This window comes from Chelonia mydas, chromosome 10, assembly GCF_015237465.2.
Source record: "Chelonia mydas isolate rCheMyd1 chromosome 10, rCheMyd1.pri.v2, whole genome shotgun sequence".
Lineage (NCBI taxonomy): Eukaryota > Metazoa > Chordata > Testudines > Cheloniidae > Chelonia > Chelonia mydas.
Window position 1 is genome coordinate 37,986,290 of NC_051250.2, and position 13,180 is coordinate 37,999,469.

At 48.5% G+C, this 13,180-nt stretch overlaps 1 protein-coding gene across 44 annotated transcripts in view; it reads left to right on the top strand.

Moving 5' to 3' along the window:
- The window catches only part of MAPK8IP3 (mitogen-activated protein kinase 8 interacting protein 3), a 155,210-nt gene that overhangs the window by 99,153 nt on the left and 42,877 nt on the right, over positions 1 to 13,180 (top strand). For 35 of the 44 annotated variants that reach the window (XM_043523495.1, XM_037910626.2, XM_037910624.2 and 32 more), the window contains one exon: positions 3,356 to 3,437. In XM_043523495.1, the coding sequence (XP_043379430.1) occupies positions 3,356 to 3,437 (82 nt within the window). The remainder of the gene's footprint in view (positions 1 to 3,355; positions 3,438 to 13,180) is intronic. The other 9 variants (XM_037910630.2, XM_037910631.2, XM_037910634.2 and 6 more) reach the window with 1 other exon arrangement.

Genomic DNA, 13,180 nt, shown 5'->3' on the forward strand with positions numbered 1-13,180 from the left:
CAGCCATGTTAGTCTGTATCCGTAAAAAGAAAAGGAGTACTTGTGGCATCTTAGAGGCTAACAAATTTATTAGAGCATAAGCTTTCGTGAGCTACAGCTCACTTCGTCGGATGCATACAGTGGAAAATATAGTGGGGAGATTTTATATACACAGAGAACATGAAACAATGGGTGTTACCATACAGACTGTAACAAGAGTGATCAAGAAAGGTGAGCTATTACCAACAGGAGAGAGGGCGGGAGGGGGAGGGGGAACCTTTTGTAGTGATAATCAAGGTGGGCCATTTCCAGCACTTTACAAGAACAGTAGGAGGGGAAATATTCTGCTGCTCTCCTTTCTTCCCTGTGTCAGGATCCTGAACTCGACCATCTCATGGTCACTGCCTCCCAAGTTCCCATCCACTTTTGTTTCCCCTACTAATTCTTCCTGGTTAGTGAGCAGCAGGTCAAGAAGAGCTCTGCCCCTAGTTGGTTCCTCCAGCACTTGCACCAGGAAATTGTCCCCTACACTTTCCAAAATCTTCCTGGATTGTTTGTGCACCACTGTATTGCTCTCCCAGCAGATATCAGGGTGATTGAAGTCTCCCATAAGAACCAGGGCCTGCGACCTAGTAACTTCCGTTAGTTGCTGGAAGAAAGCCTCGTCCACCTCATCCCCCTGGTCCGGTGGTCTGTAGCAGACTCCCACCACGACATCACCCTTGTTGCTCACGCTTCTAAACTTAATCCAAAGACACTCAGGTTTTTCTGCCGTTTCATACCAGAGCTCTGAGCAGTCATACTGCTCTCTAACATCCAATGCAACTCCCCCCCTTTTCTGCCCTGCCTGTCCTTCCTGAACAGTTTATATCCATCCATGACAGTACTCCAGTCATGTGAGTTATCCCACCAAGTCTCTGTTATTCCAATCACATCATAATTCCTTGATTGTGCCAGGAATTCCAGTTCTCCCTGCTTGTTTCCCAGGCTTCTTGCATTTGTGTACAGGTACTTGAGATAACTGACTTATCGTCCTCCTTTCTTAGTATGAGGCAGGAACCCTCCCTTTCATGCTCTCCTGTTCCTGCTTCCTCCTGGTATCCCACTTACCTCAGGGCTTTGGTCTCCTTCCCCCGGTGAACCTAGTTTAAAGCCCTCCTCACTAGATTAGCCAGCCTGCTTGCAAAGATGCCCTTCCCTCTCTTCGTTAGGTGGAGCCCGTCTCTGCCTAGCACTCCTCCTTCTTGGAACACCATCCCATGGTCAAAGAATCCAAAGCTTCTCTCCGACATCACCTGCATAGCCATTCGTTGACTTCCACGATTCGACGGTCTCTACCCAGGCCTTTTCCTTCCACGTGGAGGATGGACGAGAACACCACTTGCGCCTCAAACTCCTTTATCCTTCTTCCCAGAGCCATGTAGTCTGCAGTGATCCACTCAAGGTCATTCTTGGCAGTATCATGGGTGCCCACGCGGAGAAGCAGGAAGGTGTAGCGATCCGAGGGCTTGATGAGTCTCGGCAGTCTCTCTGTCCTAGCTCCTGGCAAGCAGCAGACTTCTCGGTTTTCCCGGTCAGGGCGGCAGATAGATGACTCAGCCCCCCTGAGGAGAGAGTCCCCAACCACCACCACCCGCCACCTCCTCTTGGGAGTGGTGGTCGTAGAACCCCCATCCCTAGGACTGTGCATCTCATGCCTTCCAATCCGCGGAGTCTCCTTCTGTTCCCTTCCCTCAGATGTATCATCTAGTCCACTCTCCGCATTAGTACCTGTGGAGAGAACACGGAAACGGTTGCTTACCTGTATCTGCGTTGCTGGTACATGGACGCTCCCTTTTCTTCTTCTGGAGGTCACATGCTGCCAAATTTCTTCACCGTCCTCCTGTCCCTGCTGCGCAGCCTGCTCTGAATCTTCAGAATGTTGTGCCCGTAGAAGCATATCCTGACGTCTGTCCAGGAAATCTTCAGTTTCTCTTATGCAACGCAGGGTCGATACTTGTTTCTCCAGACCTTGAACCTTCTCTTCCAATATAGAGACTAGCTTGCACTTTGTACAGACAAAGTCGCTTCTGTCCTGTGGAAGAAAGACAAACATGGCACATCCAGTGCAGGTCACAACAGCTGAACACTCCCCATCCATATTACCTTCCTTCTACGAGCTTCCTTAGGAGTTGTAGTAACTAGTCAGAGAAGCCGGCAAGATGTAAGCCTCAGTGGGCTCTCCCCAGGCAAACTCCCTCTGTTAGGCTCTCTGCTGTTAGCCTCTCTGCTGTTTGCAGCTGACTGGCTTTTTATAACAGTCAGGCCTACTCAAGGCTCACCTGGAACAAAGCAGTCCCAATTCACACTTTTCAACCAACCAATCAAACACACAGTCAAACTGTCCCCACAACAGACACTCAGATACCCACCAACAGAGCCTCCCTAATGCAGCCCTTAGCGTATCTCCTCTCAGACAGATCCCAGGCAAACTCCCTCTGTTAGCCTCTGTGCTGTTCGCCACTCAGCTGGTTTGCAAGAGGGAAGCTTTCTTTAACAAAAAACCCTGGGGCTGTTTTTCCTATTTAATGGTTGCACAGTGGCTGATTAGGTAAATCCCAATTGTATTGTGATTTCTCAGGGCATACTGCAGACCTCATTGCTTCTCTCAGATGGGAATTGGTTACCAAATACAGAATGTAGACTTGCTTATGCTTATATCTTGTGGAGTGTACGTTGTTTTAAAGGGACACTGTCAGGTTAAATAAATTTGTTTCCATGTCTTACTAGGAATCCTTTAGGTTACTAAAACTTCAGTTCTTTAAAAAAAATCTGACATATTCTTTGCTATTTATACTGGATTTTTGCTTTTTTTTCATGTCTATTGGCTTTTGCAATGACATTGGATTACTTAGTTTCATACTTCTTTTGGTCAGTTTCACTTTGGCACAGCACTTCAGTATTGGGGTTGCAAACCCAGCAGCGGAATGTTTCTTTTTAAATATGAGGTAAGTATATTACGCTTCATGTGAGATGTTCACAAAGTGCATTGGAGTAATGCCCAGTTTCATACATGACACTCCTGGTCATAACTTAGACATATCTTAGGAGGAAGCAGGGATGGATCCTGCAGAAAGTCCTTGCTCCACAAGTAGACCCATTGATTTCAGTGGAACTGTTCACAGAGTAAGGTACTACTTAGCATGAGTAAGACTGTCAGAATCAGGCCCATGGTGGCTTGTTTGTGCAGGTCACAGTGGGAAAGAGGCTTGGTAAATATATTCTATACTTTCATACTCTTTTATGTATAGTGCTCCAAAGGGTGACTTAGAATCTGTCCAGCAACAGCTACCGACATATTACTTTCTGGTTTGTTTGATTTCTTCTTGTTTTCTAGAGTGAAATCTGAAGTGATCGTTGCCCAACGAGAACCCAAAGAAGAGGTGGAGGATGTAAGCAGCTATCTCTGTACAGAATTGGTATATTACATTATTAAAATGCCTGTGGGGGAAGGGGTTAATATTCTTGTTCTGTATTACTTTGTTATCTGAATTGTAGCTCAAAGTCGCTGAGATACAGATCGCTCTGCCCTTGTTGATGGTGAGGGCAAAGCTGGCCAACCCTAGGTTCTTACTGCTGAACATTGCCAGCAGTCGGGCTCCAGCATGTGATTTCCTCTGTATATGCCTGTTTATGTCAAACATAGGCTGGCAGGGAGCATCACTTCTCAGTGACTAAGCACATCATGTCCTCAGGGTGCCTGCTGTTCAAAGAGGTAATTTCAGAGTATATCAGTACTCTGTTCAGCATTGCTAGAATATTGTCCTCTTCAATGTGTTCCTCCCGTAGCATCTAATTTTCCTCTTTTTATTCAAATTGCAATCAGTTTAACTGGACAATCTGTGCTGGAGTTCATTATGATATTGCTTACACAGATGAGCTTGTTTGATTATGTTAGTTATGTTGTAGCCTGAAAGGATTTTATGCAGTGTGTCTTGCACTGATCTGAAAACTCTAGCCAGTTCCATAGCAGTAACCATTTTAACTTAATGGCTTTACATTCTCCCTATTTTGAGACAGAAAATTTTTTTTTACACTCTGTTTTTTCATAATGTTTTTGAACTATCTAGCATTGGCCACTGCCAGATGCAGGATGCCAGAGGAGGGGGACCAGCGATCTACTCCGTTCTGGCGAGTCTGATGGTTCTTGGTCATTTCTTTGGGTGTTTTTTGCTAAGGTTAAGAATTTCCAGTTTTTCAACCTAGCCCAGCTGTAGCCAAAAACCAGACAAACCAAGGAATGATAGAAATACCACCTGGAAATGTCACCTCTTATGTCACAGGAAATCTGATCCACCTACTCTCTCCACACTAGCACACAGAAAAGACGTTCTGTTCTTATTGGCTGAAAAGTATTGGGCCAAATTAATCACTAGTGTAATTCCATTGATTTAACTGGAGTTATACCAGAGATTAATTTGGCCTATTGAAAGTTTTGAGTTTGTGGCAGGTTTGCAAATCACTCCTGTGAATGCTGGATGAAGGGTTCTTTTTTGAGCAGAGCTGTGCCAATAGACATGTGTTTTTAAAAAAATAAAAGTAAAAATGCAACTCCCACTAGATTTTTAAGAGTAATTTACTCTTCACTTACATACTTCCTCTGTCTGCCACTCAGATGAGTTAATTTCAAAGAGAAGAAGGTAGGGCTTTAGCTGGCTAGTTTCCACTAGCCCATTTTGGTGTAGTGCTGCACCATCCAAAAGAGCTACATCAGCCTTTTGGGCTGAAATGGGGGTATCAACAATTATAGACAAAACCCAGTGCTGCTTCCTGGTAGCATGTTTACAGCATATTTAAGGTTTCCTGTAGGCAGCCTTTTTCCCCAGCTGTCAGGGGGGTCTTTGCTGCTTATCATGCATTACTCTCATTTCCCTTCCCCTGAGGGGAGTGTAGCATGTAAGACCTTTTTCCCTTTTCTGGTCCATATGTAGATCCACCAGCCCACAACAGCCATACTCGCCTCTAATAAAGAAGGCCTACTTATGTTATCCTCCTCAGGGAATCAGACAGAAGGTTGTTGGCAGGGACCGGGGGGTTTGGCCATTTTATAAATGCGGACATTGAAGATTCTTCTTTGAGTAGATGCAGATGTGTATTCCATTTAGGTATGTGCGCCCAGCAAACTGAAGCTGGAGCTGGAGACCTTTGCCTAGCAATACCCTTAGAGTACTCATGGTACCTCTCCTGGCTATATGAGGCAGCGCTGCCCTGACCCCCTTCAGTTCCTTCTCACCGCCTGTGTCTGAACTCAGAGCTCTGTGTGGTTGTAGACTCCCACCCTTGCATTTAATCTTAGCCTAGTTGATTGTATATAGTTAGTTAGTGGTAGTTAATAGTCAGTAGATAGTGTCCCCTGGTAATGCGCTCACTGTGTTTAAACATTGTTCTTCGTGTGGAGGGGCGATTTCCAACAGCGACCTCATGCGGTGCCCGCTTTGTCTCAGCAAGCCCCACCTTAAAGAGAGTTGTTTGATTTGTAAATCGTTCAAGAACTGGATTCAGGTGGTGCAGGACCTTTGCCTCAAGCAGCTCCTGCTTGAATAGACTGTGCAGCTTGATCTGGTACCAAGGCCTCCTTGGACTGAAGATTACCCTCTGGCTCGGAGAGTGCTGCTGCCTCTCCCAAGAGATGGAGGAGCTGTCCCAAGAGATGGAGGAGAATCCAGGATGTGACGGAGTGTTTGCCGATACTGATCAAGACCTTGGATCGCTACCCCTTCCTACTCCTCCACGTGGGCACCAGTGATACTGCCAAGAATGATCTAGAGCGGATCACTGCAGACTGCGTGGCTCTGGGAAGAAGGATAAAGGAAGTAGTGTTCTCATCTATCCTCCCTGTTGAAGGAAAAGGCCCAGGTAGGGACCATCAAATTGTGGAGGTGAATGCGTGGTTAAGCAGGTGGTGTTGGAGAGAGGGCTTTGGATTTTTCGACCATGGGATGTTGTTCTGGGAAGAAGGATTGCTAGGAAGAGATGGGATCCACCTAACGAAGAGAGGGAAGAGCATCTTCGCAGGCAGGTTTGCTAACCTAGTGAGGAGGGCTTTAAACTAGGTTTGCTGGGTGACCTAAGCCCAGAGGTAGTGGGGGAGTGGGATACCGGGAGGAAACACAAGGAGGAGGGTACAGGATGGGAAGCCTCCTGATTCATACTGAGAAAGTAGGGCAATTGGCTAGTTTTCTTAGGTGCATGTACACAAACGCAAGAAGCCCGGGACGAAGCAGGAAGAATTGAAAGTCTTGGCACAATCAAGGAATGATGATGTGATTGGAATAACAGAGACTTGTGGGGCAGTTCACATGACTGGAGTACTGCAATGGGTGGGTATAAACTGTTCAGGAAGGACAGGTATGGGAGGAAAGGTGGAGGAGATGCATTGTATGTAAGAGAGCAATATGATTGCTCAGAGCTCCAGTTTGAAACTGGAGAAAAGCCTGTTGAGAGTCTTTGGGTTAAGTTTAGAGGCGAGAGCAACAAGAATGATGTCATGGTGGGTATGTGCTATAGACCACTGGATCAGAAGGATGAGGTAGACGAGGCTTTCTTTGGACAACTAACTGAAGTCTCCAGATCACAGGCCCTGGTTCTAATGGGGGACTTCAATCACCCTGACATCTGCTGGGAGAGCAATACAGCAGTGCACAGACAATCCAGGAAGTTTTTGGAGAGTGTTGGGGACGACTTCCTGGTACAAGTGCTGGAGGAACTGACTAGGGGCCATGCTCCTCCTGACCTGCTGCTTATAAGCAGGGAAGAATTGGTAGGGGAAGTAGGAGTGGGTGGCAATCTAGGCAGCAGTGACCATGAGATTGTTGTGTGACAGGGTCAAGCCAGATGGCTATAGGAGAGTGATAGAAGGTACATATATTAGCCCCAGATTAAGCAGGTCCCTTTTTCCTGAGTAAAATAATGGGCTGTTCCAGAACAATCAGGAAGTTGCTGGAACCAATTAAGGCAGGATAATTAGGACACCTGGAGACAATTAAGAAGCTACCAGAATCAATTTGGACAGGCAGGCTAATCAGGGCACCTGGTTTAAAAAGGACCTCACTTCAGTTAGTGAGGTGCATGTGAGGAGCTGGGAGCAAGAGGCGCAAGAAGCTGAGAGGTGCGTAGGCATACTGCTGGAGGACTGCGAAATACAAGCGTTACCAGACATCAGGAGGAAGGTCCTGTGGTGTGGATAAAGAAGATATTGGGAGGAGGCCATGGGGAAGTAGCTCAGGGAGTTGTAGCTGTCACACAAGTGTTACACGAAACACTGTAGACAGCTGTGATCCACAGGGCCCTGGGCTGGAACCCAGAGTAAAGGGCGAGCCCAGGTTCCCCCCATCGCCCTCAACTCCCTATTTGAGACAAGAGGAGGTGACCTGGACTGTGGGTCCCACCAGAGGGGAAGGTCCCTGGCCTATCCCCACCAACCCACTAGCTGGGTCAGCAGAGACTGTGGGGATTGTTCTCCTCCCTTTGCCCACGCTGGCCGGTGATGAGATTAGCTGAGTGAATGGCAGGTTTGAGCCACTAGCAAAAGTGGCCAAACTGAGGGCTGCTGTAAATCTCTGAGGCGAGCAAATCCGCCAATAAGCGCAGGACCCACCAAGGCAGAGGAGGAACTTTGTCACAGTTGAGTTCAGCATCCTGACAAAAGGAAGAAAGGAGAGTAGCAAAATACGGACCCTGGACTTCAGAAAAGCAGACTTTGACTCCCTCAGGGAACTAATGGGCAGGATCTCCTTGGAGGCTAATATGAGGGGGCAAGGAGTCCAGGAGAGCTGGCTATATTTAAAAGAAGCCTTATTGAGGGCACAGGAACAAACCATCCCGAAGTGCAGAAAGAATAGCAAATATGGCAGGCAACCAGCTTGGCTTAACAGTGAAATCTTCGAGGAGCTTAAACTCAAAAAGGAAGCTCACAAGAAGTGGAGATTTGGACAGATGACTAGGGAGGAGTATAAAAATATTGCTCGAGCATGCAGGGGTGTAATCAGGAAGGCCAACGCACGATTGGAGTTGCAGCCAGCAAGGGATGTGAAGGGTAATGAGAAGGGTTTCTACAGGTATGTTAGCAACAAGAAGAAGGTCAGGGAAAGTGTGGGACCCTCACTGAATGAGGGAGGCAACCTAATGAGACGATGTGGAAAAAGCTGAAGCAGTCAGTGCTTTTTTTGCTTCGGTCTTCACAGACGAGGGCAGCTCCCAGACTACTGCACTGGGCAACACAGCATGGGGAGTAGGTGAGCAGCCCTCAGTAGTGAAAGAACAGGCTAAGGACTATTTAGAAAAGCTGGACATGCACAAGTCCATGGGTCCAGGTCTAATGCATCCAAGGGTGCTGAGGGACTTGGCTGATGTGATTGCAGAGCCATTGGCCAGTATCTTTGAAAACTTGTGGCGACCGGGGGAGGTCCCAGATGACTGGAAAAAGGCAAACATAGTGCCCATCTTTAAAAAAGGGAAGAAGGAGAAGCCAGGGAACTACAGCCTCACCTCAGACCCTGGAAAAATCATGGAGCAGGTCCTCAAGGAATCCATTTTGAAGCACTTGGAGGAGAGGAAGGTGATCAGCAACAGTCAACATGGATTCATCAAGGGCAAGTCATGGCTGACCAACCTGATTGCTTACTATGATGAGATAACTGGCTCTGTGGATATGGGGATGCGTTATATCTTGACTTTAGCAAAGCTTTTGATACGGTAGTCTTGCCAGCAAGTTAAAAAAAGTATAGATTGGATGAATGGACGATAAGGTGGATAGAAAGCTGACTAGATTGTCGGGCTCAATGGGTAGTGATCAATGGCTTGATGTCTAGTCGGCAGCCGGTATCAAGTGGAGTGCCCCAGGGGTGGGTCCTGGGGCTGGTTTTGTTCAACATCTTTATTAATAATCTGGATGATGGGATGGATTGCACCCTCAGCAAGTTCGCAGATGACACTAAGCTGGGGGGAGAGGTAGATACGCTGGAGGGTAGGGATAGGGTCCAGAGTGACCTAGACAAATTAGAGGATTGGGCCAAAAGAAATCTGATGAGGTTCAACAAGCACAAGTGCAGAGTTCTGCATTTAGGAAGAAAGAATCCCATGCACCGCCACAGGCTGGGGACTGACTGGCTAAGCAGCAGTTCTGCAGAAAAAGACCTGGGGATTACAGTGGACAAGAAGCTGGATATGAGTCAGCAGTGTGCTCTTGTTGCCAAGAAGGCCAATGACATATTGGGCTGTATTAGTAGGAGCATTGCCAGCTGATCGAGGGAAGTGATTATTCCCCTCTATTTGGCACTGGTGAGGCCACACCTGGAGTATTGCGTCCAGTTTTGATTTTCCCTCGCCCACTAAAGAAGGGATGTGGACAAATTGTAGAGAGTCCAGTGGAGGGCAATGAAAATGACTTATGAGGAGAGGCTGAGGGAACTGGGCTTTTATAGTCTGCAGAAGAGAGGAGAGAGGGAGCATTCGATAGCAGCTTTCAATTACCTGAAGAGGGGTTCCAAAGAGGATGGAGCTAGGCTGTTTTCAGTGGTGGCAGATGACAGAACAAGAAGCAATGGTCTCAAGTTGCAGTGGGGGAGGTCAAGGTTGGATATTATGAAACACTGTTTCACTAGGAGGGTGGTGAAGCATGGAATGCGTTACCTAGGGAGGTGGTGGAATCTCCATCCTTAGAGGTTTTTAAGGCCTGGCTTGACAAAGCCTTGGCTGGGATGATTTAGTTGGTGTTGGTCCTGCTTTGAGCAGGGGATTGGACAAATGACCTCCTGAGGTCCCTTCCAACCCTAATATTCTATGATTTTGTGATTCTCTGTGATCGGTGCTAAGGAAGAGGTCTCATAAGACCAATCAGAACTGTTCCAGGTCTTGAGGCGACTCCTCTGCCCCAGGGAAAGTGTATACTGGCTCTGGCACACGGGATGGTGGGGGTACCTCTGACCCTTCCCCGGTTCCAATTGGGAAGGGCAGAAACCTGATACCATTGACTCTGGTTCCAACCTCTGGGTGTCTGTTTAGTCTGGTGCCAATGAGGTCGATGCCGGTACTGATTAGCCACTGTGTCAACGAATCAGGCTGCAGCAGATCTGCTCTGCCTTTCCATTTTGTCCTCACTGTTGGTCCAGGACTTTGAGGCTCCCTCCTTTAGCAGCCCCTCTAGTGGAGTATGCCGCCGAACCTTCGTGCCCCTCAGGACCACACCTAGATGCTCCCCTCCCCATAATGGGTATGGAGCTGGTACCGGAATCAGTGCAGGGGATGTCAGCACCGGGACGCTCTTCAGCCCCACTGCACTTGATGCTGCAAGTGCTCCCGTGGCACCTCTCACTGCCTTCGACATTCGAGCACTCCGATACTGCTGTTTGTGCTGGGACCAACAGTGCCTGTGGCACCGGCATGCTGCATATTAACAGTACTGCTTTCATCGGAGGTGTTGATTCCCTCCTTGTTTTGGGCAATGGATGAATTGGACTGCCTATTGGCTTCGTTGGGCATCACTCCGCCCATGTCGCTGAGATCCTAGGCTCTGATTCAGAGTTGGAGTCGTCATCCTCATGCTCTGCATCACTCAATGAATTCCAGGGGCACCAATGGACCAGTATGGCTTCCAGGATTGGTGTGTGTCCTGTGGCCAGGATGGAGGTCCCTCACCTGGCTCCTACTGGCTTCCAATGCCCTATCCATATCAGTGGCCTTGGACTCAGCGGGACACTCCTCATTCATGGAGATCCTTCTCTTTGTCATGTTCAAAGCCAAAGTCACCTGCCCCGTCGATGGTGGTGGCTTTGGATGAGCCACAGGCCCACGCAGCAGTGGTCTTCCTCCCTGCGGAGCTACCAGAGACCTCCATTCCGGGTACATCTTCCTGGGAGCAAGAGCCGGTTCTGGCTCAGCTGAGACCTTTGTCCTCGTTGCCAGATGATGCTGTGCTGCCGGGTTCATCCTCCCCTTCTATTCTGGAGGACTGGAAGGTGTACCAGGACCTTTTACTCTGTGTAGCCACATCCCTGGGCATGCAGGTGGAGTTTCTCCAAGAGAACACACACAAACTGGTGGACATTTTAAGCCTGCCATCCCCAGGAGAGTGGCACTCCCGATCAATGATGTGCTCCTTGAGCTGAGGAGAGTCCTGTGGAGTATACCTGCGTCGGTACTGCTGGTGGCTAAGTGCATGGAAAAGCACTACTTGGTTCCCATGCAGGGATTTGAGGAGTTTTATTGCCACACAGCCCCAAATTCCCTGGTCGTAATGGTGGTAAACGACAGGATCTAGCAGGGTAGGTTCAAGTTTACCCCCAAGGACAGAGACTCCAAGCTGTGGATTTTCTGGGCAGGAAGATCCATACCTTGTTGTTCCTACAGGTGAGGATCGCCAATCAACAGGTTTTGCTGGGCAAGTCTGATTTTGTCAATTGGTCAGCCGTGGCTAAATTCGAGGACTAGTTGCCTGAGGCCTCATGTGAGAAGTTCCGGGCATTCATTGCGGAAGGCTGTTTGGTGGCCAGAATGTCCCTTCAGTCTGCCCTTGATGGTGCAGACACCTCGGCCAGGGTCATGGCCTCGGCAGTAACTATGAAAGAAGACTTCCTGGCTGCAAAACTCTGGGACCACTCTGGACATCCAGCAAGCCATCGAGGACTTACCCTTTGACCGCCACATCTTGTTCTTGGACAAGACGGATGACACTTTGCACTCCTTCAAGGATTCCATGGCTGCTTTGAGGTCCTTGGGAGTGTCCCTGCTGTCTGCACAAAGATGCCACTATGGGGTGCAGCAGCAGCAACAGTATTGTCCACAGCACTCCTTTCCCTCTGAAACAGCAGGACTACCCTAGAAAGAGGGATAGAGCCCACAAGAGGAAGCAGTTGGGCTCAGGCTTCAGACAGTCCACATGTCCTCCCTTAGTGCAGGCTTTTGACTCTGTAGTCCAGAGCATTGGTCCAGTCACTACCCCACCCTTTCCATCCCCTTTTACAATGCTTGGGACTTGATTACCTCCAGCAGCTGGGTCCTAGACAGTATCAGATCAGGCTACACAATCCAGTTCACCTCCATGCCCCCTTCCCACATCCCTTCTGTCCTCTGCAGGGACCTCTCTCATCTCCTCATCAAACAGGTCAGCTCTCTGTTGAAGATGGGAGTGGTGGAGGAGGTTCTTCCGGAACACCGGGGGCACAGTTTTTACTTCCAGTACTTCCTGATACTGAAATTCAAGGGCAGGATCTCAACCTTTGTGGCCTCAACAAATTCATCAAGTACATAAGATTCTGCAGGGTCATTCTATTGGCTATCCTCCTGCACGGTCTCAGAACAACCGGTTCACTGCTCTGGACCTTCAGGGCACTTACTTTCATGTGGGAATTCTACTGAACGACAGGAAGTTTCTGTGTTTTGTGATAGAAAAATGCCACTTTCACTATACGGTTCTCCCATTCAGGCTCTCTTCTGGCCCCCGAGTCTTTACCAAATGCATGGTGTTGGTCATGGCATATCTCAGGAGGAAGGGAGTTACCGTACCTTGATGACTGGTTGCTGAAGGGCAGCTCCAGAGAGGAGGTTCTTGCCCACATTGACACCACGTTGGGTTTGCTCAACCGTCTGGGACTCATTTTAAAACACTGCAAAGTCAACCTTGGCTCCCACTCAAAAAATCGAGTTCATCGGGGCCCTGTTAGATTCCATGAGGATGAGGGCATTCTTGCCAACCGAGGCAATTCAACGGCTCTGCCTCAGTGTGCAATCTCAGCCTTCCATGATAGTCCACGTATGTCTGAGCCTATTGGGCCATATGTCCGCTTGCATGCAAGTGGTCCAGTTCACCAGGTTGTGCCTTTGCCTTCTTCAGATGTGGCTCAGGATGGTCTACTGTCCTGCCTTCATTCTCTAGACAGGTTGCTTCACCTTCCTCCACCAGTCCTGGATTTCTTGCACTGGTGGAAGTACACTTGCAATGTGTTCCAAGGAGTCCCCTTCATGAGGCCCTCCCCGACCAAGTCTGTTGTTACCGACACTTCCCTTCTGGGTTGGGGGACATATCTGGACTCATTGAGGGTGCAGGGCCTGTGGTTGGAACAGGAAACCTCACTCCATATCAATGTGTTGGAACTTTGCGCCATCCACAATGCATATTGTACCTTCTGAGATCACGTCAGACACACACTGGTTCACATACTCCCTG